General features: G+C 35.7%; 3 protein-coding genes across 5 annotated transcripts in view; 1 reads left to right on the top strand and 2 right to left on the bottom strand.

The window, feature by feature from the left end:
- The window catches only part of LOC142617109 (uncharacterized), a 46,833-nt gene extending 33,814 nt beyond the window's left edge, over window positions 1–13,019 (top strand). The window contains exons 29-51 of one of the 3 annotated variants that reach the window (XM_075789808.1): window positions 2,983–3,165; window positions 3,260–3,480; window positions 3,598–3,733; window positions 3,818–3,943; window positions 4,255–4,299; window positions 4,480–4,557; window positions 4,769–4,885; window positions 5,254–5,380; window positions 5,457–5,557; window positions 5,637–5,774; window positions 5,865–5,948; window positions 8,869–9,015; window positions 9,092–9,220; window positions 9,337–9,378; window positions 9,484–9,630; window positions 9,703–9,764; window positions 10,374–10,527; window positions 10,620–10,811; window positions 10,892–10,996; window positions 11,218–11,349; window positions 11,715–11,924; window positions 12,422–12,523; window positions 12,634–13,019. In XM_075789808.1, coding sequence (XP_075645923.1) covers window positions 2,983–3,165; window positions 3,260–3,480; window positions 3,598–3,733; window positions 3,818–3,943; window positions 4,255–4,299; window positions 4,480–4,557; window positions 4,769–4,885; window positions 5,254–5,380; window positions 5,457–5,557; window positions 5,637–5,774; window positions 5,865–5,948; window positions 8,869–9,015; window positions 9,092–9,220; window positions 9,337–9,378; window positions 9,484–9,630; window positions 9,703–9,764; window positions 10,374–10,527; window positions 10,620–10,811; window positions 10,892–10,996; window positions 11,218–11,349; window positions 11,715–11,924; window positions 12,422–12,523; window positions 12,634–12,783 — 2,928 coding nt within the window. In that variant the 3' untranslated portion in view covers window positions 12,784–13,019. The remainder of the gene's footprint in view (window positions 1–2,982; window positions 3,166–3,259; window positions 3,481–3,597; window positions 3,734–3,817; window positions 3,944–4,254; window positions 4,300–4,479; window positions 4,558–4,768; window positions 4,886–5,253; window positions 5,381–5,456; window positions 5,558–5,636; window positions 5,775–5,864; window positions 5,949–8,868; window positions 9,016–9,091; window positions 9,221–9,336; window positions 9,379–9,483; window positions 9,631–9,702; window positions 9,765–10,373; window positions 10,528–10,619; window positions 10,812–10,891; window positions 10,997–11,217; window positions 11,350–11,714; window positions 11,925–12,421; window positions 12,524–12,633) is intronic. The other 2 variants (XM_075789806.1, XM_075789807.1) reach the window with 2 other exon arrangements.
- On the bottom strand, window positions 12,936–16,048 carry LOC142617110 (uncharacterized). Its single transcript, XM_075789809.1, has 5 exons — window positions 15,446–16,048; window positions 14,921–15,029; window positions 14,435–14,693; window positions 14,281–14,362; window positions 12,936–13,519 (listed from the first exon to the last, which is right to left on the bottom strand). The coding sequence occupies exons 1-5, from the start codon at window positions 15,932–15,934 to the stop codon at window positions 13,322–13,324; spliced, it is 1,137 nt and encodes a 378-aa protein (XP_075645924.1). The 5' UTR covers window positions 15,935–16,048; the 3' UTR covers window positions 12,936–13,321.
- Window positions 16,049–21,054: 5,006 nt separating this feature from the next.
- On the bottom strand, window positions 21,055–23,342 carry LOC142615755 (protein transport protein Sec61 subunit beta). The gene is made up of 2 exons (XM_075788580.1): window positions 23,203–23,342; window positions 21,055–21,513 (listed from the first exon to the last, which is right to left on the bottom strand). The coding sequence occupies exon 2, from the start codon at window positions 21,509–21,511 to the stop codon at window positions 21,263–21,265; it is 249 nt and encodes an 82-aa protein (XP_075644695.1). The 5' UTR covers window positions 21,512–21,513; window positions 23,203–23,342; the 3' UTR covers window positions 21,055–21,262.
- Window positions 23,343–26,779: the final 3,437 nt, after the last annotated feature.

The following is a 26,779-nucleotide window of genomic DNA, read 5'->3' as shown; positions in this document are numbered from 1 at the left end:
GATGAACCAAAATTCCATTTAGTTAAATGGGCTACTGTATGCAGTCCCATTGCTTCAGGGGGCCTTGGGATAAGGAAGATAAGACTTTTTATCGAAGCTTTGCTTGGAAAGTGGCTATGGAGATTCGGGATGGAGAGGACTGCCTTTTGGAGGCAAGTGATAGAGGTAAAATATGGCTGCGAAGGGGGTGGCTGGTGTACTAGGCCTGTTAATGGTCCATATGGTGTGGGTTTGTGGAAAAATATTCGTCAGGGATGGCCTTCTTTTTCTCGCCACATTCTATATGATGTTGGGGATGGGTCAAGAGTGAAATTCTGGCAAGACCATTGGTATGGTGAGACTTCCCTTGCAGTCAGTTATCCGGAATTGTATAAATTTTGCAGAGACAAGGAGGCTAGTGTGGCTGAGCTTATGAAGCTTGATAATGGAGTTCTCTTTTGGGATGTAAGTTTCTTTAGGGGTGTGCATGCTCGGGAATCAGAGGCATTGGCTGGTTTTATGGATACCATTTATGGTGCTTCGGTGAAAGGATTTGGTGAGGATAAGATGTGCTGGAAACTTGATAGAAAGAAGGGTTTTATGGTTAAGGATTATTACAGTCTCTTAGTGGGCTCCAATGATTGTTGCTTTCCTTGGAAGAGTATTTGGAAACAGAAAATTCCTTCTCGTGTTGCTTTCTTTGTTTGAATTTCTTTGCTTTGGGGAAGTGCTTAACGATTGACAATTTACGTAAAAGGAAGATTTGGATATTGGATTGGTGTTACATGTGCAAGTGCAATGGTGAATCGGTTGATCATCTTTTTCTCCATTGTCCAGTTGCAATGGATATGTGGGCAATGGTGTTTGGCTTATTTGGAGTTAGCTGGGTGATGCCGCAATCTGTAGTGGGGCTATTAGCATGTTGGCAAGGCAAATTTGGTTGTCATCGAAATGGGCATATATGGATGACTGTTCCACATTGCTTATTGTGGTGTCTTTGGAGAGAGAAATAGCAGGTGCTTTGAAGATAAGGAGAGATCAATTTCAGACTTGAAGCTATTTTTCTTTAGAACCCTTAGAGATTGGTTGACTGATTTGTAGAACCAATCATCTTTATCTTTTCTTGATTTCTTAGATTCTTGTAATTTTTGTTCTTGACTGTTTAACCCTTGTACACTCCCTGTGTACTAGGGTGTTTCATTTTTGATATCAATAAACATCTTACTTATCAAAAAAAAAGTATTAAGAGTATATCTCCTCAACTCACTCGACATTTTGTTTACACAAGATCTGATTGAAAAGGTTTGTCAACCAACATACACGCATGTCAATCAAGCACACTTCTAAACTTAACTGGGAATTTCATTTAGGGTGGAGGAAACACACTTATGGAGTATGAAACCTTTTCAAGTCACTCATAGATGTGGTGTGGAAGAGCATTAAAATAGGATGTGATGGGATGGGATAGGTTGTTAAGAGTACACTCAAGTTGACACAGGCATTGGTAGTTGGAACCAGTTCTGGTATGACCGTTGGTGTGGAGATCAGCCTTTGAGGTGGGTGGCTTTTCCTGTCGTGTATGATTTTTCCATACATAGAGAAGTTTCAGTGGAGTCTTTGTTGGTGAGATAGATTTCAGGGGTGAGGAGGAGCGGTGTAAGATTCCTCTGCAACTTTGATGATTGGGAGTTCAGGTTGGTGGCTTCGTTTCTCCATCTTCTTGATTTTGATATCCCTCTTAGAGAGGGTTTGATCGAATGAGGTGGAGGTTGAAAAGGAATGGGAAATTCAATATTTGCTCTTTCTATGGCTCTCTAAGGGGCTCAAGTACTGTGCTCTTCCTTTGGAAAGGAAGTTTGGGTTTTAAGGCCCCCATAGAGGGTCTCTTTTTTGGCAGTGGCAGGGGGGAAGGTACTCACATGTAAGAACTTCATTAAGTGGGCTATACGTTAGTAGGCTGGTGTTTCATGTGCCAATGTAGTGGGAAGACAGTGGTTCTTTTTTGCTACATTGCACAGCTGCATTAGATTTGTGGAGCTTTGTTTTTAGATCTTTGGGATTCATAGGTATTATTAGAAAAGGTTGTTGACCTTTTGTTTGGATGGTGATTCATAAGACGGATATTTGGAACATCGTTCCATTATGTTTGATGTAGACTATATGAAGGGAATGCAATTGGTGTTTATTTTAAGATGAGGAAAGAATAGGGATTCAATTGTTAGTGACTTTCACTGCCTCCTTATTTGATTGGTATCGTGCATGGGGCTTTACGAATTGAAATTCCTTTGTGATGTTTATATGTTCATTGCCTGCTGTACATAATTCTTTAGGCTTCTTTATGTCCATTGTACCTTTATTAGGCTTTCTTTAATAAAATTATTTTTTCCTATAATAAGGGGGTGGTGATAAGGACATTTGGGGCAATGGGGTAACCTTCTCAGATGCTTAATATCTCATAATCACAGTTGTGAATTCTTTAAATTCAATGAAGCACATCCTGAAAGATGCTTCTGTTCTTTTTATACTAGGATTAGGAGGTCCAAAATAAATGCCTAGTGACCTATGTTAAATTGTTAAAACCCAAGATTACACTCCAAGGCTTGGTTTTTTATTTTTTATTTATTTATTTATTTTTTAAAAGAGTTGTTTAAAGGTCTTAGAAACTGCTAGGACATTTTAGACTAAACATGATTAAAAAATATTCTTTGATCTACAGAGAGGGTCAGAGCCACCTTCATTGGATGTTGGCATGTGGCTTCCCAATTAATAAAACTCAAGATTGTGCCATAGTTGGAAGCAATGCGGCTTTACTTATTTTTGAGCTGCATCATGCAATTTCAGTGCTTACTGTCTTCAAAATTAATTCAGCATTAATTTTTTAGGGCTTGGCTTTCTGTTTGATTGGACAATGGATGATGAACTGATTGTACTTTGATTATTCTATTTTTTAAACAATGTAAAATTTCAATTTATGGTTTTTCTGTGGTGCGTTGATTATTGTAGGCGATACAAACCATTGATGGGGAAATAGGTCAACAACTTGCTTTGAGAAGGAAGCATAGAGAGGGTGTTGGTCCCACATTTTTTGATGGAAACATGTATACACAAGGTTCTATGGGTGTTGTACCAGAGGCCCTCCGGCCTAAACCTGGTCACCTATCCCTTTCTCAACAACGAGTTTATGAGGTAGGCACTCGACTTTTTGCATGAGGTTTCATATGATGCTTAGACATAGTCCTTACAGGTTTTTTTTTTTGGGGCATTCCCTTGCACTGTTTAGGACTTTGTTCGGCTTCCCTGGCAAAGCCAATCTACCCAGAGTTCACATGCTATGCCATCCGGTCCTGCTACTGCTGGCGGTACAGGTTTGCCTGGTGCGTATGGCTCAGCATCTGGACAATTAAATCCTGGCTACTCATCTGGCCCAGGTAGCACAGGATTTGAAGCAGTCTCTCGGCCACAGGATGAGTCGACGGAATCTAATTCGGCTCTGCATCTTAGGTGTTTTATCAATATCATGTTCACTGGTTTTTTTTTTTTTATTATAAAAAATTAAATTTATTGTTTTTATTTTTATTTTTTGCTAATATGCTTGGAATTCTTTCTGAAATTATATAGTGCTTCCTCACTTCACATTGGAGTTGCTGATGGTGCTAGCCACATTAGTTCTGAAAATGATTCTGCAACTGCTTCATTTCCTCCAACTACCTCAGCTTCTGACTTACGTTCAGTCGATTCCTCTGATGTTGCAAAAGTAAGAGGTTTTTATTTTCTTGATGAGTTTCTATGTTGAGGTATCAGCCTTTGTTATTGATATATGCTTGTAATTTTTTGCAAGGAGTCTGGAGCTTCTTCACAGTCATTACCTTCACAGGTTACCGCGGAACGCCTTGGAACTGGCATATCAGAACCTTCACTCACCACTAGGGATGCATTGGATAAATACCAGATTGTGGCACAGAAGGTTGCAAATAAACTTTGTTGTTTGTCCTTTTTGTTCTTTTGCCTTGGGTGTCCCCCCCACCCCACCTTCCCTCGCCCCTTTTTTCTTGTATTGTACTTCATTATCTGAGCATCGTTTGTGCAACTTATGCTCATGTTCCGGTCGAAAAAAGGAGCTGGTGACCTACTTTAGATTGTTGCGTGGTTACCATTACCCTCTGGGCTTGTAGTTTCATGTTTTATTTTTTTCTTATTGGTTTCTTTCAGTTTTGCTATTATGGCTTAAGAAGTACCTACAATTTTTTATTGAATCCCTATTTGTGATGGTTTCAGTTGGAAGCTTTGCTAAATAATGATGGTAAAGATGCAGAAGTTCAGGTATTGTTTTTCTTTCCTTCAACTTGGCACTACCACTATGCTATATATTATCTGAGGTACCTTTGTTCTGGTGTTTCTTGTGCCTTATTCTATTTTGCCAACTTGTTTGTGAAACCTTAATTTAATTTTATTGCACATATGTTTACGCTAAAATGTGTCTTGGGATATATTTGTGTTCAGGTAGTCATTGCTGAGGTTCCTGAAATTATACTCAGATGCATAAGTCGAGATGAAGCTGCCTTGGCTGTTGCACAAAAGGTTTGCTATCTTTTATAAGAGAACATTTTGGGTCTCACACACACACACACACACGCATTTTATGTGTTATTGCTTGAGCTATCTCAGTTGCTCCACAATTTTGTCAGTGTCCAATTAACTGATTTGAATAGGTCTGAAAAGAACCTTATCTCTCGAAATGTTTTTCCCAAATTATCCATTGACTTGATTTCCATTCTAAATGATGTTACAGGTTTTTAAAGGTCTATATGAGAATGGGTCAAACAATATCCATATTGGGGCTCATCTGGCAATTCTGACTGCAATTCGTGATGTTTGCAAGCTTGTTGTTAAGGAGCTCAGTAGCTGGGTATGCTATATTGAACCTTTTTCCTGTTTCTTAAGATGCATTACCTGTTAGGGAAAGTCTGGTTCGCCTTGGCTATATGTTACTACACTTGGTATACCTTAAGTTATATATTAATTTTTGATAAACTTGATTCCCTCCCTAATGAATTTGCCTTAGTCTATGCTGATCCCTGCGATATGTGGTTAGGGAATCTGTGAGAACTTTTCTACGTCATATCTAATCTCTATGGCATTCTGATACTTTTGCTTCCATGCTTGCAAAAAAAAAAAGTTATATCACCTTCTGGTAGTTGTTAGAGGGAGATCTTTGGATATATAGTAATGTGTTCCATTTCTTTATCATAATATAAGTGTTCATTTTTGTTACAGGTTATTTACTCAGATGAGGAGCGGAAGTTCAACAAAGATATAACTATTGGCCTTATTCGCAGTGAATTGTTAAACCTTGCAGAGTACAATGTTCACATGGCAAAGCTTATTGATGGGGGCAGGAATAGTATGTATAAGGAACTTCATTTTACATAATCTGTACTGGGTGCTATAGTTGACTGACCAATTACATGAATGTGCAGAAACTGCGACCGAGTTTGCGATTTCCCTTTTACAAACTTTAGTCGTTGAAGAATCAAAAGTTATTTCTGAACTTCACAATCTTGTTGACGCTTTGGCAAAGGTTTATCTTCATTCATTTTTTGTAACACTGTCTTTCATCATGACGTGTCGCACAGTTTCTTACCAATTCTAATTTGCAGGTTGCTCAAAAGCCTGGATCTCCAGAGTCATTACAACAGCTGGTTGAGATCGTGAAGAATCCTGCTGGTAGTGTGGCTGCTCTATCTAGTGTAAATGTCGGAAAGGAGGATAAGGCGAGACAATTAAAAGACAAAAAGGTCACTGGAGATGTCATTGTCCAACTATTACTTTTAGTTAGAGTATTGTTTATTTCCTGATCCTAAAGTATTTTCTTTCTACTGAAATAGGCTCCTGGGTACTCTACAGCGAGCAGAGAAGACTATAATAATGCAGAGTCTGTTGAACCAGATCCGGCTGGTTTTCGTGAGCAGGTACCTTGATGTTCAATTCCTTGGTTTTAAAGATCTGGTAGAAGATTGTGTAGTTTACATGCATTTGACCAGAATTGCTGATTTAAATGAAATTTAAGAAGAATATATTGGGTGCATTGGACATTACCTTGACACAATACTTCCATCTTTTGATAAGTAAGTACTTCAATTGTAAAAAACCAAGGGGTACTACCCAAGTACAGAATGTATACAACGGAAGCACAAAAATATAAAAAAGGAAAACAAACCAAAAACTAAACACAATGACATTAGCTAAAATTCATGGAGTCCATAAAATTTTGGAGCTCCTCATTTGAAAAAAAGGCAATGGGGACAAAGTCCACTCATATAAAGACTTCAAGGTTGCGTTTGGATACTTGAAATTGGATTTGGATTTGGATTTTAGACCAATGGATTTGATTTTAACTTTCATGGGGTTAGATGTTATTTTAAATCCAAGGATTTCAAGGCTTAAAGTACTTGGTGGATTTGGCCAAATCCAAATATACATGTCGAAATCCTGCTATCCAAACACACCACAAAAGTATTTCAATTTTCAACTTCAACAAACAAAATTTTTATGACTCAGTTTTCATAACTCAAAATCTAAACTCAGATCTCCTATCTTTTCTTTATTTCTTACTTAACTCACACTACAATTCGTTTGGGTAAAAAACTGGGTTTAGATTTCTTCACAAAAACTCAAATTTCACTCCAACATGTGGAGCCCACATGTCAAATTGGGTCAGATTTTTTACATAGTTCCAACCTCTTTTTTTTTCCTTACCTGCCTCTCTTTCTTTCTCCCCCACTTCTCTTTTTTCCACTCCCAAACTCCTCTGCTTCTCCTTGATAAACATAAACAGATTTTTTATAAACAGTTCTTTTCTTTTGTCACCCTTCCATTACCTCATACCGTTACAAGTGATGAATATTGAATACCAAGAAATCATAAAATGATTTTTTTAACAAAAGATGAGAGGCCAACAATACAGCAATCCAGATCCTTGTGTTTAATTGGTTCATGTTTAATTGTTTATACTAACAAAAAATTCTGTAACAAATCCCTTGTCTAATGTACAACAAACAAACGCATTACCATTTTTGAGTGGCAATTTATAAGAAAAAAGACTTTTTTTTTACACCTTTGTTTAAAAATCCCTTTACTTCTTGACTCTTGAGATACGAAATAATCAACAAACAACAATACCAAGTCAGACCAAAGAAATTTTGTGAATTTTCTTGAGATACGGAATTTTCTGGGTTCATTTTCCACAGCTTAACCTAAAAAGTTTTGTTCACCAAAACTTTACACCACACCCACACAGCAAACTAAAACTGAAAACACACCTTCATTACAATGAACAACAACAAACCCAGAAAAAATTCACAAAACCAAAACCCAATTTCACAGAAAATTCACAATACTCAAACCCACCATGGCTCTAATTAGAATTTGCTCATGTCCCACATCCATACCCACAGCCACACCACAAACACGGCCACCAGTAGATCGGCTACCCAAAGTCGCAAATAGAGAGTGAGGCATGAGAGAGAGAGGGACAAACGGATGGTGAGAGAGAAATCCACGAGAGAGAGTAATCGATCTTCCTGTTGATGGCCAAAATCAATTTAAGCAAAACAAATTAGAGAAGAGAGAAGTGAGGAATAACATAGGCAAAGTGAAGAAGCTGCGTGAACTGGAGAAGAAAGAAAGAAGAAAAGTAGTTGGTTGGGTCTGACATTTGAACGTGATGAGGCTTAAGAGTGGGTCCCATTAATAATATGTTATTACCAAAATGCCACTTAAATACCTGATATCTCAGTTTTCAGAATTTGGAAACTCCTAAAATCTGTTTTCAATTCTCATAACTCTAACTCAATTTTTTTGAGTTTTGAGTCATGAAAACTCAACTCAAAAACTAAACCAAACAACATACTTGGAGTGGGTCCCACAATTTTTGAGTTATATAACTCATAACTCCTCAAACCAAACAGGCCCTAATCTTCTAGCCCCCAAAACTCATTGCATTCCATTCTCTCGATACACACCACATAAGACAACAGAACCACAGCCCAAATTCCTCCACTACCTCTCCTCCCATACTGCCCTGCCCAACTCATTTAAAGATGGATAAAACTTAGGTACAGTACCTTAAATGTTGTTCCTTATGTTTCACTCTTAAAATTCAACTATGTGTCTACTTAACTAAAAAATACACTTCCATCCTATGAGAAAAAATTCACATGGAAAAATCTTAAAAAGGGCACCTAAGTACTGTACCTAAATCTTGCTTTTTAAAGATATTGAACTGAAAACAGCATCACTCAAGAAACTCCAAATAAACAAAATATCATATCTCACAAATCCCAAGCCACCTCACAATGTAGGAGTAAATGATTGACATCATCTCCACTGTGTTTTACAAATAAAGCACCACTCCCTAATAACAATCCCACAATCCCCCCTCTTCGTTAGATTATCCTGTCAAAATCCTCTCTAGTCTAGAGCCACACATCAAGCAAAGGGGCAGGAGTTTTCCAAGTATTCTTCCACTCCATAATAACAATTACCTCTTCCTTATATGCTGTCTTTGTTTAGATTCTGTGTCTCATCTAATTTGCAGTGGTATACTGTGCTTTGTTGGTGTCTTGTGTTCATGCTTCATAAAACAGGAAGTAACCAACAACACCCCCCCCCCCCCCCCAAAAAAAAGGGTAGGCATATGATATTCTTCTGTTGCCTGTTAGGTTTGATTTATTTTGATTGGATACTGATACACATAATTGTATTTTGGAGTTTAAATGTAGGCGATACTGAGTAGAAAAATGAAAAAAAGAAGAAGACGAGAAACGAACCGTATTATATGTGTTTTTGCTTTGATCATAGCATTTATACTGGTGTGTTAATATGCTGTAGGTCTCTATGCTGTTTGCGGATTGGTACCGGATATGTGAACTACCTGGTGCAAATGATGCAGCCTTTACCAATTACATCTTACAGTTGCATCAGAGTGGACTGCTGAAGGGGGATGATATGACAGATCGCTTTTTCCGCCTCCTGACGGTAAGTTTTTCTCCTTAAAGCTACCTTTTAACCTGATATTCAGATATTCATACTTAATGCCTTTCTCTCATATCAGGAGCTTTCTGTCGCACATTGTCTGTCCTCTGAGGTGATAAATTCAGGAACATTGCAATCGTCTCAAGTGCAGAACCTGTCCTTCCTTGCAGTTGATATCTACGCAAAACTTGTCTTTTCAATCCTGAAGGTAGGTGTTTATGAATTCTAAATATACCGTATGGTATTTTCATTTTTGGAATCTAATGTTATGATTAATTTTTAATATTTTATAATTTAATGAAAAATATTTTATTAATTTGATAGCTTATGGAGCAGGGATCAAATAAAGTCTTTCTTTTGTCTAAGGTTAGTCCAAAGTCCATACAAAAATTTAAATAGTAAAATTTCGGGGCGGTACAAAATTTTAAATACTAAAATGATGGTCTGTATGGTATAAATGGTATTTGACAGATTCTGGCGGTGACAGTAAGATTCATCCAGAAAGATGCAGAGGAAAAGAAAGCTTCTTTTAATCCGAGACCATATTTTAGACTGTTCATTAACTGGCTGCTGGACCTGGGATCTCTGGAACCTATTATAGATGGTGCAAACTTTCAGGTGTGGATAGTTATCATTCGCTTTTGCATTGTTCTCTATGATTCACACTAATGTTGGTGCTGTATATTGCAGATTTTGGCAACGTTTGCAAATGCATTTCATGCTTTGCAGCCCCTCAAAGTTCCTTCATTCAGGTTAACATTTTTAACAAAATAACAGTCGATGGTAGGATTTTTTAAAGTAAACATTATGAGCATGTGAGCTTTGATACTGTAATAAATATCAATTTGGATGGCTGTGAATTGTGTTTTCCTTTAGTTGTTATGCTGACTTGCTGGTTGTTTCTTGAGAGCTCACTGATAATTTCTTTGCTAATCTGAGAGAAAGAACTGTTTAATTGTAAGAGTTAGTAGATTAAAACATCTTGAATAGAATAATTTAAAAAGAAAATCTTGCTTAGGATATTATTATTTAAGCTTGTCAGTCAGACAAGTTATGTCCAGTTGATTTCCTCTTGCTCTAATAAGCTTTCTAGTTGGAAAAAATGCAGGGTAGTTTTCACCAGGATGGCTTGAGAGTTGAGAGATCCATTGAATTGGAAAATGTTGTAAGATTTAGTCGAGGAACCTGATGATTTGTGCTGGAATAGATTTATTTGAGGGTTCATTATGCTTTATGTGGTTTCTATTAATCATGGTTTTGGCATGCATGTATTGGATGTGGGAAATCTTGATGCGTAAATAAATCTAATATTGCTTCAATTTTACACTCGCATCACTAATTTGGTTGAAGTGGTTCTCCAGCTTTGCCTGGCTTGAGTTGGTGAGTCACCGGAGCTTCATGCCAAAAATGCTCACTGCAAATGGTCAGAAGGGTTGGCCCTTTATCCAGCGCTTGCTGGTAGATTTGTTCCAATTCATGGAGCCCTTTTTGAGGAGTGCTGAACTTGGAACTCCGGTTTGCCTCTTTATCTCAGTTTCGTTGTTCATAGCAACTATGTCCTACATATGATAATTATCTTTTGTTTCTGTTTTCTTCAATATGCATAGGTTCATTTTCTGTATAAAGGCACACTTAGGGTGCTGTTAGTGCTGCTTCATGATTTCCCTGAGTTCCTGTGTGATTACCATTTTACCTTCTGTGATGTGATACCTCCAAGCTGCATACAAATGCGAAACATTATCCTTAGTGCATTTCCTCGTAATATGAGGCTGCCTGATCCATCAACTCCTAATTTGAAGGTATCTCAATAGATCTTGTATTGTAAACTGTTTGATTAAGAGACTAATCCTAAAGGGGATTGGTTTTCTTCCATTTGCAGATTGATTTACTTCCAGAAAGCAGTCAATCCCCGCGCATTCTCTCTGAGGTCGATGCAGCTCTTAAAGCAAAACAGATGAAGGCTGATGTAGATGAGTATCTGAAGGTATATGGCTCTCCACTATATTTTGTTTTGGCCTTACAATACCGGGGAAAAAAAGTCATGGAGAAACAATGTTTCACTTGAAGCAGACGTGGCTTAATTTAATTATTAATTTGGATTTAATTCTGTAGTGTTACATTCTTGTGATCCTTTTCTTGTTTTGGTTTTTTTTTTTTTTTTATAATTTTTTTTTATCTTTGTTTTGTTTTTTGAATGTTATACAGACTAGGCAACCTGGGTCCTTTCTGACTGAACTCAAGCAGAAGCTCCTCCTTCCACCGAGTGAAGCTGCCTCTGCTGGTACCCGTTACAATGTACCCTTAATCAACTCCCTCGTGCTCTATGTTGGAATGCAGGTACTCATTTTTTTCTTACTTATATTTGTCTAGCCATTTTTGTTGGTAGATTGACTTCCCCAGTTTCGTTACATGCATAAAGTGATTTTTACTTTTGCATTCTTAACCTGTTATTGCTGATAGGTCAGTTATCAGTTCTTTAATCACCATTATCTTTGCTTTATGTCACTTGCGTTTTTTTTTTTTTGAAACTTTAAAAAAAAACTTGACCATTTTTTCTTCTGTAAATGAACTATATTTTTTGGCATGTGTTTGGGCTTGAGATCAATTTGAAATTAAAATAGGATGCTGTGAAATTCTCTCTCTCTGTGCTCTGTTTTAAAAAAGTTTTTGTATGATGCTTATCTTCGTGTTATTTTGTACAGGCCATCCAGCAGCTGCAGCCAAAAACTGTCCCATTGGCTTTGTTCTTGGTTGGTGCTGCCTTGGACATCTTCCAGACTCTAATAGGGGACTTAGATACTGAAGGGCGCTACCTCTTTCTCAATGCAGTTGCTAACCAATTGCGCTATCCAAACACCCATACACATTACTTCTCTTTCATCCTTCTTTACTTGTTTGCCGAATCAAACCAGGTACAAAATGTTCTATTGTCAATGTTACTTGGTACATTTTAATGTGTATATTTTAATTAATGTTGAAGATGGCAGTCTGTACGTACAGCTTGGTTGAGAGGCAATAGGAACACCTTTTTTTTTCATAGTAATCAAGTCTCAGATAGTATTGTTACTCCTGCTGTTATCAGAGCTGTAACATAGTAACGTGTAAACTAATTGATGACATTTGTACAAAGTTTGACTATAACATTTTATTTTTAGTCTATCACGGTGGGGTTATAACTAGTTGATGATGTTTGTATAAATGCAGTCATTAACAATTTATTTATAGGTTATCATGGTGAGGTTATTCTATTGTTAGATCCTGGGTTTTTCAGATTTAAAAGAAATAGTCTGTAAATTACTAGGTTTATCCTTCAACTGGTTTTAGTATATGATGATCTAAGATTGTTATAATGATAACATGGATTATTCTGCTGCTTAACTTGATGGCTAATTTCCTTTTCCCTGGGCAGGAAATAATCCAGGAGCAAATTACAAGAGTATTGTTAGAACGACTGATTGTTAATCGACCTCATCCATGGGGCCTTCTGATTAATTTCATTGAATTAATTAAGGTTATGATCTTTTTTTTTCCTAATATTTTTTTTAGTTTCTCTGTATGCATTCCAACTTGAATATCAAATTTTATTCTGAGTTTGTCATTTTATTATTTTTATTTTTTCAGAATCAAAGATACAATTTTTGGAACCGAGCTTTCATAAGGTGTGCCCCAGAGATTGAAAAACTATTTGAATCAGTCTCAAGATCCTGTGGGGGTCCAAAATCTGTGGATGAGAGTATGGTTTCTAGCTGGGTATCTGACGCTGCCCATTGATCCTCCCCAGCATGCTTGTCAATTTTTTTGATATGTAATAATTTTTTTATTGAAAAATAGGAGAGACCTCGTGTACATAGGGGCTTGTCAGAGAATTGTTATGTAAATATACCCAGTTAAAACAACTAGGTACATTGTATAGTGTTCAGGATTCTTAGAATTGTATTCAAAGAAGAGATTTTGTTATTAACTTTATTTCGCTGGCAAAATGTCAAGCTTTTGGATATTGCCTGAAATACTTGTGGTGTAATTGGTACATGGAAGAACTTGTCTGTTTAACTCTCAAGGGAAGGTGAGATACTGAAACTAAACAATATCCACTGCCTGGCAAAATAACCAACAAAGGTAAATGATTGTTGTCTTTGAAGCAAAAGTTGGAAGGATGGTATTCACACTATAATGATGTGACAAAACTAGAGCCAAAACAATCAATGTGAATGGAGTGTTTGATGTTATTTGATGCGGCTAATGCTACTAGAATCAACCGTTGGAGCGCAAGTGTAATTGTCATACAATTTTTAGATGTATTGAATGTGAACTAACATAGCTTCCTAAGCTTGAGCAATAGTAAACTTTTGGAGGCTTGGATCTTGTCAGAAAATTTTGAAACTGCTGTTATCTCCTCAATCGTAGATCGTCTTGCCTTTGTTGTCTTCTTGTTTGCCACTTCCTTGGCTCTGCTTATTTTTTCTTCTGTCTTCTTCAATGCCTGGGCGCGTTTTCTCTCCAGTTTGTTCTGCCAGAAAAGAATAACACAAGATAAGATTTTTAATGAAAAAGATTGTGACTTTGTGGCTTCATATACCCAGGCACCTCTATTTTTCCTACTACATTTAGATGAGCACAAAATTCATAATTTTTACTTGGGTTTATCACTGACACTACTTTTATTATAAGTAATAAAAATGTTTACAAGTACCCTAGGGTGCTTGTTAAGATTTTCCTAACATGGGTCCTATTCTATGTATTAAAAAAAATGAACTAAATGAAAGAAAAAACATAAAAGTATTTATAAAGTTGAAAAAAAATGAACTAAATGAAAGAAAAAACATAAAAGTATTTATAAAGTTGAAAAAAAATGACATAAAGTTGCAAAAAAGACTAATTATTTAAAAAGTCAAAAAAGTTGTTAATAGGCACCTTGCGAACACAACCCTTTATTATATATCTATATAGCTATATCAATTGATATGAAAAATAGTGTCTCTACTCTCTAAAGTTACTAGTTACTTGCATGTTTTGTCTTTGTTATAAGGTGATCTCTTTGTGTAATAGTTGCATACAATGCTCCTCTTACGTAAGTGTGAGTTCCACATTTGGGAGGTGTACTCACATGTGAGTGAGGTGTTGTTTACAACCCTTAAAACAAATAATAAATCCCATTAGCCATATTCAGGTTTAGGCTTTCACTATTTATTTTTATGTTATAGCACTCAAATCATGTCATAATCTAAAGTGCTTATCAAGAAAGAACATTCAACAAATATTTTTCCACACCTCAAATTTCGTCATCTCCTCATTCGCCTTTTTGGTCTTCTCGAATTCCCAATCATTTATATCTTCTTCCTTCCTTTCCAGCCTGCCATAACATGCTTACTTAAAGTCTGTTAAATATTTGAAAAAGAGAGTAAGAGAGGATGTGTTTTCTTACTTGCTCATGAGTTTGAGGTATTTAGCTTTCTTCCATGCCTCTATCTCAGCATCAAACTTGTGCCTCTTGACATCATCTAAAAATGCATGGTAAGGTTTCAGGTGAGTCAGCAAACTTTGCTGTTCAATATTGTTCAAGCTATCAGCCTCAGAGGCTCCATGTAAGCTATTACCACATGCTACATTGCTCAGCTCTTCAGGAACTTCACTCTCCTCTTCCAATGGAGGTAAAGTCTGGCTGGAAAGTTCATGATCACAAGCTGTAAAAAAAGTTTCTTATATTAACAACACTTTCAACTGCTATTTCGGGCTACTAGTTTGCATGAAAATGATGCAAAGATTTTATTTTATTTTTTGCCTTTTTACTTGCACCAAACAAGAAAATGAAAGAAGGAATTTACAATATTATGATGCAAGAAAGAAGAACGAGTTAAAGACAAAACACAGAGAGGGAGAGAGAGAGAGAGAGAGAGAGAGAGAGGATAACCTTGCACCAAGTTGGGGCGTTGAAGATGTGTACGGCTGTTATCCATCCATTTATCGATTTCAGTACTAGTAGTAACTCTCTTGCTATCAAAGGATACTGTGTCGGAGCTCTGAGAATTAAAACAGATTTTCATCCTCAATCGTAATACAAAAAAAGTGCGTGTGTGAGAGAGAGAGAGAGAGAGAGCTGGACATATGAAAGAGCCCAAAAGCATGAGTCAATAAGGTATGCATTTTCTAATCTAAAAAAAAAAAAAAAAAAAAAAAAAAAGAGAGAGAGAGAGAGAGAGAGAGAGAGAGAGAGAAATTTAAATAAGAACATGTCAAGAAATCAATGCAGCAAGATTGAAAACGGTTCATCAAAGCAATACTGTAGGCATATTTGATCAATTTTTTTTTTCAGAATCCATACATATACAAAACAAGAAACAGAGAAATCAATCAAACAAAATGAAACTTTCCCACAAGGTCAAACAGTCACTTAACTTTACTCTTTTTTTTTTCTTTCCTTTTCTTGCAAGAATACCTGGTTTCTTGAGTCTCGTGGGCTGGAGTAAACACTGCAAATGGGTGATGGGGAATCTGGCAAAACAGCCATGAGAGACCCCACGCTCCAAACACACAAAGGACAGCCTTCAGAGGAATCACACTGCGTTAAGGGTCTGTCTGAGGAATAATGAACCAAATGTGACTGATTATGGTGGTTGTACACAGAGTCAGAGATGGCCATGGAGTTGATAGTGGTGCTGCTCCTCACGCTGAATGGGTGGTAGGACTTTTTCTGTGTTCTGGTTTTTCCCAGCATCGTTTTCTTGGGAATCTTGAATGAATGTTGTGGGGTGGTCGCTGCTATTTCTTCAGTTCTTGTTGCTGCTGGACTCATTAATGTTTCTGATATCCAATCTTCGATTTTGTGAGACTGAGAGTAACAACCGTTTGCTGATTCTTCTTGAATGGTTGCCAGTTGAGCTTTGATGAGCTCTTTCGTGGAACGTGTGCCTGGGATGTCAGACATTAGAAAACACTCGAACGTAGAAATTTCAAAGGGAGTGGATTTTTCCTTTCATGTCATAGTGATATGCTCTATATTCAATCAAATGCGGAGAAAGTTTTATCTTAAGGTTACGTTTTGTTCTCTTTAGCTTGGAAGAGAAAGTGGAAGACTTTTTTGTTTTAATTTTTTAGTACTCGTTATGTTGTTTAGCATTATTTTCTAACAGAGTTAAAAAAAAAAATGAAAATGAAAAAAGTAATGGCGTAGAATTATTATCAGAGCAAAAGTGAAGCTCTCTTTATTGTTGTTGTTGCTGTAGTTTTTTTTTTTTTGGTAGAACTTTTATGATTGAAAGTTTGAAACTTAAATTCTATGCACAATTTTACAAAAAAATTATACTTGGTGAGTGGTTATTAGCAAGTGAAAAACTAATGTTTGGATTCAAATGAGAACTAGTAAAAGTTTGCAACAACGGTTTATAAAATTTTTGTAAAATAGTTTGTAACTTTAGAATTACGTCTTTAGAATTGTCTCCTTAATAGTGAAAATTTGTTTATTTGTTTATTATTTTTAGGGGGAGAAATGGCTAAATGGGAGAGTGCTTTCTAATATTAGTTGTTAATTTTGTTGCTTAATGCTATTGGGTGTTGACGATGTATACTCAGAGATGTCTGTTTCTTTTAAACATTTTGATTACTCATAGATATTATAAAATCCCTCTTGATATTTTCAACTCTCACTTAACATGTGCCACTGGCAAAATTTTGAATATTGGTATTATTTTCAAGTTACATATTAATGAAAGTAAATTTTTAAGGACATATCATACAAATTTTTGTAGAGATTTTTTAAAACTTTTTGTAGACCTTTTTTTTCCCCCCCTCCCTTGATGTGGCGTTTGGTACGTGGAATCTACATTACTCTTGACATCTAAATTCCTAGGAATGTAATTCCTAGAAATTTAGATGATAATGTTTGGTTTATTCTCATGAATCTTAAATGAATTATTTATTTTTCATATTCTATCCTTAGATTTGAATGTGAACTACCAAATCCTTAAAAAAAAAATATTCCTTTAAATAAATAATGAAAAACCAAATATAAACAATTAATTATGAAAAATTCATTAAAATTATAGTCTAACATTTCAAAATGACAGGTATAATACAAAAATAACTATTTAAATTCTCAAATGCTTTTATTCCTAATAATAATTTTAAAAGAGTTTAATCCATAATAATTTGTTTTATATTTTATCTTAATTGATTAAATGATAATGAAAAAGGGTTAAAATTTTCAATCTATAAAAAATACAGTTTCCTTTAAGCTTTGGAATCTGGATTCCCACCTGTTTTAAAGGGAATCCACATTCCCACTGAGAGGGAAATCCAGATTCCCCTGGCATCTGATTCCTTAGCGTGATTTGCAACCAAACATGAGAATCTTTAAACATTCCTGGGAATCCTAAAACATTACCCCGTACCAAATGCCACATGAGAGTGAGAGTATCTTGGAAACTTGTCATACTCACAACAAATGTAGATAACCGCTAGTTTGGACTTTAACAAGAGGTGGACAACCGAGCTTAGCATTCTTACAAAATGGGGTTTTGGTCCTATTCTACCGCACCTAGCCTGTGCATAAACTTTAAAGCCCAGAGTCCAAACAGTTAAACACATGATAATAAGCAAAATGAGCATTGTACTTCAAGGAAGAACCCATGGTAAAGGGAGATTAGTGAGAGAGATAGAGAACCGACTGTGCATGTTGCGAGGTCCATGAATTTTAAGTTTTTTCTTAGGTTTTTGGCAATAGAATGTGGTTAAATATATAAGGATACCACTGTCGAACTTATGGGTTATGGTTGAGAATTGAGATGATGCCACTAAGTAATTTTCTTAGATCTCCTTTTTGTAGTAAAAATTATAGGTCATTTTTTTTCTTTAGGGTTTTGTTTGGTTGGAGAGGTGGAAAAGTAGGAGGATAGAAAAGATTTTAATTTATCTCATTTTTATTTGGTTGGGAGTGGAAAAGTTGAGGGATGGAAAAAGTAAGTTAGTATAAATTTACTCATATATCCTTTTTAAAAAATGATCACCAATTAAAACAAAAAAGTGACAAACAACCAAAAAAAAAGAAAAGCAATTACCCAATTTATTAAAAAATAAATCATGTCTAGTTAAACAAAAAAAAAAACAATTATCACACCCACAACCCAGGAAAAAAAAAAATAAAAAAAAAAGAAGCAACATCCAGGAAAGGAAAAGAAAAAAAAAGGAAGAGGCAATGTGCCTAAAAAATCACAAAAAAGAAAGAGAAAAAAAAAAGAAAAGAACTAGACGAATTGCCCATGTGCAAATGCACATAGGCATTTTCTTCCATTAAGCAGCCCTATTTTCGCCCTTCAGTTTTCTCTCTATTTTTGGGAGAGAACTTTTTTGGTGAGCTCTGGGAGAAAATACATAGGTCTCACCATTTATTTTCCTTCCTCTCCATCCAACTAAACACCCACCAAAAAAGTTTACTTTCCCATTTTTTCTCCAAAGTTTTCTATCCACCTTATTTCATCTTCAAATAAACATACCCTTAATGCCTCTTCATTAATGTTGAATTCAAAAGCCCTTAAATAATGATTTGTATTTGGTAATCAATGGAAGAAAAGTGTTTCGTTATTTTAAATGTGAATATGATAGAATGGAAGATAGGTTATGGCAAAATTCATAGGATGGTTGACTTTGGTAATGAAAAAAATGAGTGGTTAAGGATAATAAATGCAGATGGAGGTGAACTTGTTTGTGGCAATTAGTTCAAATATGTGTGTGTACATGGACTTAACAGCCCTTAACCATTTTGGTGTGTGGGTGTTTTCCCTGCACACACACCACCCAAAAGGTTTAGTAGACAGGAACATTTCGGGTCTACTCTCCCCTTTATACCAAATCTTACCTTCTTGGGATCAATTATGATGTGTTGGACCCTTTTGCAGGCTTGGGCTGCAAATTGGGCCTTCCAATTTGGACTTTTGTTGACTGGAGTCCTCGTAAGAAATAGTAGCATCTCAGCTGTGGTAGTCTAGATTTGGAGCCATTGGTCCTTTCTACGAAACCCCTTGTACTTTGCCTTTGTTACTTGGGCCTTACGGGCCAATATTTCCTCTCTCTAGGACACATGATTTTTGGATTCCCTTTTGAATTATTATTGTAGGGGTATTGGGCTCAGTAATTTATAATGGACGGCCCAACAAGGTCTTTTGGGCTAGAAACCCAAATCCGAAAACATCAAAATAATCGTGGAGTATTTAAGTGTCCCATACCGTCCGAGGAGTAGATTTGTCCTCGGAATATTAAGCCGATGATATACAGTATACGTGGAGGACAGTAGAAAGAGCGGTGGAATGTCTAAAGTAAAGCTGCTACCACCGCCCATATATTAAAGACCCTGTAATTGATACGCTGACAATATAGATGGAAGGATGGGACCTGAGTATAGAGCTTGGAACTTGGTCCCAAATCCCAGCGGGCTTTAGGGAAGAATGGATGGGACAAGTATCCAAAAATGAGGGTCGCGGCCATAAAGTGGAAGATGATGAAGAGAAGAGGAGGAGTATAAATAGGAGGGAAGGCATACGAAGAAGGGAGAGGCTTTTTGAGAAAGAAAAAGTGTATGATAATCAATATTTGTATCCACACTTGAGAAATACTATTAGAAATTATCCTCGGAAGCAGTCCGAGGAGGAATTCTCAATCTTACTCTTTGCAAACGATTCTTTGTTTTGTTCCATTGGGCCCAAAGCCCGTTCTTTTTGTGATTGTCTAAAGCCATCCTTGAAATCTAAATTATAAACCCATCCTCTACAAATTCATTGTGAAGAAAGGCCTTTCAAGCCCATTTTCCTCCTAGTCGTGGTTTGGGAACTTGAATTGTGTCCTTACAATTATTATTATTATTTTCCCAATGAAATCAACTCGCTAATTGATGATGGATTAGTTAAAGCCGTACGAACCAACCTCCTGTTTAACTTGTTTATACGAAAAGATTTTGAGGAATAAATTTCGCTATAAATTACCATTCCTAGTGTCGGGAGATATTTTTCATTTCCATATAGGAATTCAGATAAAAATGAATATTCATTTTTATAATTCTTTTTTTCAAAAGAAATTAACATTACAAAGCTTAACTGTCAATAAATTATTTCTATCCTCGTGTTTTTTTCTTTTTCTTTTTGGGATAGCTCTCCTTGTCATTCATTCCTTCACAAATTTCCAACACATTAAAAAGAACGTTTCTTTTTCTTTTTTCTCTTTTCTGAAACAAAATAGAACGTTTCTCAATTCTTTCTGTTACATTTAGACCTTTTTTTTTTTTACTTTTTAATGGAATCTCAAACACATGGGAAACAAAAAACCGAAAAAGAAAAAGAAAAAAGACACAAATTGTAAAAGAATAACGTTGGTATTGTATCTAATTCCGCTCATCTGTTATGTTTTTAATTCAGAAAATTTTATCTTCGAAGTCTTATAGTAAAGAGAGAGACTGCAGAACAATCACCCAACAAGGTAGCTCTCCCTTAAAGCCCATTTGACATAAAAGTGAGGTTAACAAAAGGAACTCTAGCAATCAAGCATTCAAGACTACTTAAAGTAGGAAGCATATTCTTCAAATATCATATAAGCAGTAGCATTATACATGAAATCACATTTGATCATATTCTAATGGGTATTGGTTGCTTTTGAGAATGAGGTCAGTGTTTCAATTGATATCCATGGACAGTTGAAGGGACATTTCCATGCGGTTCAAGCAGTATGCATGCATGAAAGACAGACACATAACAGGTAGAAATGAGATCATGCTTGCTGGTAGCCAGACTAGTTTCCAGGTAACCTAATGCCGGCCATTAAAGGTCAAATATTCAAACACAACCGGAAGATATTCTTCAGCTTTTATCTAAGATCATGCAATTGTCCCAGTAAGATATAGACTCATAAGTAATTATGCTCATCTCCCCAACTATGGTCCTAAACTCTGCGCGCGCGCGCGCACACATTCCAACGGCAGCAATGCTTTTCAAATTCCAATGACTATATTCTCATTCTGAAAGACAAGAAGAATCTTTAAGTAATAAGTGCTAAAACAAGAAAAAGTGCAGAGAAACGTAACAACCTGCTGCAACCTCTCTCTAATTAACAGAAACAAAGATAAACTACAGCTGTTTAAACCATTAAGAGTCTACAATTTTAAGTCTATCTTTCATAATTTAAATATTCGCTTATTCATTTGAAACCCAAAATAAATTCATTCAAAACCAAAAATTCACCACATTGGACGTAGTATCCTGTCGTAAGTACCCTTCTAAGCCTCTTTACGCACGAAATACAGCTTACCCATCACATGAAGGATGGCAACAAAGGCTATGAAGCCAATGCTCATGACAAGAACAACATTGGGTGAGATCTTGAGTCCTGGGGCATCATCCGTGTAAAACTGGAGCATAGTCCCGGCTGCCCCTCCAGAGGCACCACCACTTGTCGTCCTCCTCCTACGCATGCTTGCAGTAGCTGCTGCACTTCCCCTTGGGGGAGCTGTTCCACCCAAAGCCATTTCTGCAATAGCCATTCAAAAAAATTTAGAGAAAAACTTCAATATCTCACAAATAGAACTGCAAATTATGTAAGACAAAAGATTTCCAAAGCATTATTATTATTATTATTATTATTCAATTGGTACGGTTACACAATCACCTAATGAGTCTTTAACCCTTGACCTCAAACTTCACCTTGCTTTTACAAGGGAAGAAAGTGTCATTTGAGCTAGAGCTTGTATTATGGCATTGCTGCTCATATTTGGCATCTTTTTTTTAATAGGTAAGTTACACACGATCTCACCCTCCATCTGAGAGAGTGAACAGCCATTTGAGCTAGAGCTCATTGCCAAGAGCTTTGGCAACTTTAAAACATGTAATACAACACAATTGATATTGATAACTTCATTTAGAGGTTTATCACCATTCTTTACACATTTACTATTAATTTTTGGAGATACTAATATTACTTTCTAAAATTTGATGCCAACCATGGAATGCTCAACATTTCAAACAGGCAGCAATAAATATTCAAAAACTCAACTCAAACTAAGCAGGCAGGAAAGATTCATTTGAGAAGACATCGTATCAATTCCATTTTTTTTTTCAAAGTCCAATAAAAGCATATCTTCCCCAAAAAAACCCACATGAGAAACTAAGAAAATAATATCAACAAGAAGAAACATTACTGGACATGATGGTTCCACCCTGTAAATGGAGCAAGGGGGACTCACTAACAATTCATTTTATATATATTGTATCAAAAGTAACAGTGTCTCCAAAGTAGTTAAAATTTATTTTTAAATACCGCCTGTTATATTTTTTAAATAACCCTGGACTGCACAAAAGAAAACAAGATCCACAGCGTGCATCCGCTTCAAATAGTCAAAAACAATCTGACCCCCAAACTTTAAACTCCTCAACCTACTACCACTACCACTCAATACTCACATAATTCTGGCAATCAACTGAAGTAAAACTCATACATTCCTATGTGACTAGAGGCAATACACCTTATTGGGACATACAAGCTCATGATTATATTCCTTCACGAGTTTCAACACCGCCTTGATCTGCACTTTACACCCTACTCTAGCTCAGGAAAAAAAAAAAAAAAAAAACCTAATATTTCAAATGCATGCAGCATCACACTCATAACATGTTGTGGGTGTGAATGTGATTCTACAAAAACACTAAATACCGCCTCGTCTTTAAGACCTACATTAACCTTGCTCACGACGAAAACCCATCATGGGAACACACAATTGGACAGCATATAATATATACAACACCAATTTGCTCCCAAAACTAATTTCTTTTCTCCAATCAGGCAAATTTTCCCAATCTTCCCACAGAACCAAACACATCCAAAGCAGAAAAACAAACCAAAGTTGAAAACAAATATTCAAATCAAGCAAAAAAAAAAAAAAAACTACATTTAAACCCTAGGACATGACCAAAAAAACAAAAAAGCAACAAAATTGAGCATAAAAACATTCAATGGAGCTAATTCTGAAACCCTAAATCTCCAAAACCTAACCAGACGTATCAGATCTGAGAAGAAATTCATGAAAAAACCAAAACCCTAAGACCCAGATCGTGAAATTGAAAATTGCATGCAATAGATCCAGAATTATGAATCAAATAATCGAAGATCGGAAATTGAATATCGAAATTTGAATGTATAGAGAAAAGGGGGGGGTTAACTCGCCTGAGTCGACTCGGTGATTGAGAACTCGCCGGTGTTTTTGAAGATCTTAGAAAGTGGTTTGGGAATGAAAGAAGACTCTTTCTAAGATTTGTTTACACAGAAACTCTTTTTGAGCTTTAACACAAAAAACATACGAAGCTGGTTTCGGGGGGGTTTTGTAGTTTGAAGAGTACACGTGGTTTATGTCCTTGTGTGAAATTCTATGACTTTCCACGCTTACTCAACCAATCAGATTTCGCCATGTCATAATTTTGTTTTTTGTTTTTAAAAACATCTTTGACTTTAATCATCCTCCGTTTCTGACCCATCCAAGAAAAACAAGGAAACAATCAAACTCGGCTCCGGAGCTGCAATATATGATAAAAATAAAAAATAAAAAAATATTTACAAACTACTTTCTTTGTATTAGAGAAAATCTAGGACTACGATTTTTATGCAAAAATTTTAGGGACAAAAATCTCCACCATTTTTGTCAAAATTATTTATATGGCATATTGTGAATGGTGGATAAAAAATGATGAATCTAAGTGAAAGGGATAGATAGTCAATTATTGTCTATTACATAAGATAATTGTAGTTTTTAATTTTTTTTTTTTAATGGTTTGCTACAACTTTAACGTAATAGATTGTGAGTAATAGAGAAAAACCGATGGATTCAGATGAAAATAATAACAACCACTTACAGTTTACTACATAAATTGCGGCACAAATGAAATGACTAAGCTTTTTGTTTTTCTTTTCTTTTTTTGAAAACCAAAAAAAAAAAAAAAATCCCTAATAATTCTATTTTAATTCAGGTTTTAGAGCATTAAATATAAAACTTGTGAGTGGAGTTTGTGGTATGTTTTTGTGTTAGAATCACATTCTTTCTCCCTTGTGAGTGTGTTTTTTTTATTTTGAAGTGAAAATTTGAAATATTGAGTATTAGTTAAAGTAGGGGTGTGCAAGAGTCAGATTGAGTGGGTAAAGGACAATATTTTTATCCAATCTACCATTGGCGAGTTGAGAAAATTTTAATCCACCGCCAACTCACCAAAGTCTAAATCTAGAAGATCAGTTGAAAATCTCGTTGGTTTCAACTTAACAGGTTTGGCGGGTCAACAATAACATTGTTTTAAAAGTATATCACATACTATAATTTTTTATTAGCAACGCTCAAACTACCATAAAATAATAAACTATATTCAAATGTATAACTGATGCACACAAAATTTTTTGTAGACGTAGATGCGGACCCAATATATTACTCATGTACACAAATTAATCAATCCTATGAGAACATTTAGTAGATGTGCAAAACTATATGGGAACCAGATCAAAAAGACAAACAGCATGCTCCATAAAAATATAAATTCAAATATTAAACAATACAAGACATAAAAGGAACTGCCTTTATGGTTGCCTAGAATGGTATGTGAATGGTATGTGCAATTGATGGAAGGTGAAAATTGAAGGGATAAAAAGAAAAGGCATGAGAAAGGTTAACAGAGAGGGAGAAGAAGAGTATACGGTTGAACTGAATAAATGGAGTAGGTGGTAGGTGAGTTTAGATTTTTTATTATTATTAGGTGTAGACAAGTCCTATTTCTTACCATACATACATACATACTTACATACATACATATATATACACACACACACACACATACACACACATACAGGTCAGGACTGGTTGTAGCAAGTTGGCAATTTCTCAATCCGTTACCTGACCCAATCGGCTAATTTAGGGGCCTAACCCAAACTACTCACCTAATGTACCCACGTGGGTTTGGCCGGCCGAAGGCAGGTCGGACAGGTATCCTACACAATCCTAGTTAAGGGTGTCCACGGGTTGATTCTGGTCGGATTTATGTCCAACCCATAATCGACTCAACCAAATCTGGTGAAGATTTTCTAAATCCGTTGCCGATCGATGAAGGAGTTGGGTCGGATTGGTCGAGTTGAATCTATGTCAGATGGCAGTTAGTCTCAATTGGAGTCAGGGATGAGATTTGATAGAAACTTGCCTGATTTGGCCAAAATCCGGTTGGATCAAGTTGAAATCCTTCGAATTTGGCGAGATCTACACAAGATATCAACGAGATCTCGCCAGATCTAGACAAATCTCGATGAATTTGGCGAGATTTGATAGAGGAATTCCTTATACGATGGAGAACAACAGCCTTTTATTGGTGGAGATCAATCAGGTTGGTTAAAATAAGGTTTTAATGCAATGACCCGCCAACCAATCCACCAAAATCGAGTTTCAGATTAGGTGATTTTAGGGTTGGCTTGGTCAGTCTAAGCGGGTGGGTAAGGTCCAAGAGTGGGTTGGACAACCCCAGTACTTGTTTATAGTTAGAGTAATTTACTCTTTCTTTACTTGAGCTATATAATATATGTGCTCAATTAATTTGATTTCCATATAAAATTGTCATAATGTTAATAAGCATCAACATTAGCGGAGCTATATTTTTAGACAAATTTTGATTTAACAAATATATTTTTTTTTTGTTTAACACTTTAACCTATTCACTTTTAAATACAACTTGCATTGTTCAGCACTAATTAATTATCTAAATGTCAAAGAGCCTTATAACTTAATTAGCACATCTCCATGCACAAAATGCTTAGAGAGTTGAAGGTTTAGGGAAGAAAGGGGAGAAAAAGTTCAAGCTATAAGAGCATCCGCATCAGATAGTGGATAATAGAAAAATGGTATGATTTTACACATTTCACCAAAAAAAAAGGCCACATCAGTCCTTCTAAATCATTGTTCCTTTCCGAAATTGCTATAGTAACTGTGTAAATATACTTAGCTTTTTATTTTCTATTTTTTCTCTTTCATCTCTCATTTGATTATCTCTCCTCTCTCATTCAATCTCTCTTCCCCTACCCTCTTTCTCATCTTATCTTCTCTTAAATCTAACAACAAATCATCAAATTCTTCAAACGTAAATCCATATAGATCCCAAGTTCATCAAACCCTCTCCTAATATATATATAAAGAGAGAGAGAGAGAGGTGTTCAAGTAACACATTTTTAAACCATTTGATTTAAGTAGATCTAACAGTAAAAAAAAGACCATCATTAATGCTAATATTCTAATTTATCTCATTTATTATCTCTTATTTAATACATTCTATACTTATTTCTAAACCCAAACAAGTTTATAACACAACTATTACTTTTAATTGTTTTCTATCTCTACATTTCTCTCTCTAGAACACTCTCTCTTTGGTTGCATCTTATGCCCAAATGTTTATCCTCATTAGTAGATTGTTACGAAAGTTAAAAAAAATAGATAAACATAGGGACACCCTACCAACAAAAACAAAAGTTAAAAACGAATATAAAAAAACTGATTTTGAGGATAAATTTGATTTTTTTAAGGGGCCATTACAATGACCAATGGCTTATTTTGAACTTTCTGCCTCAGAAACAAAAGGGTAAATTAGTTGATCTTCATAGCTACAACATCTAATGTTGTTGCAGCGGATCATGTCCAATTGTTTGTCATCATCAGCACATAGTTTACAAATTAATTTACACAAACATAATAACGTAAGGAACTTAAATCTACAAACAAAAACAAAAG

The sequence above is a fragment of the Castanea sativa genome, chromosome 11, assembly GCF_040712315.1.
Source record: "Castanea sativa cultivar Marrone di Chiusa Pesio chromosome 11, ASM4071231v1".
NCBI classification, from domain to species: domain Eukaryota; kingdom Viridiplantae; phylum Streptophyta; class Magnoliopsida; order Fagales; family Fagaceae; genus Castanea; species Castanea sativa.
This window is presented reverse-complemented; position numbering and strand designations above follow the sequence as displayed.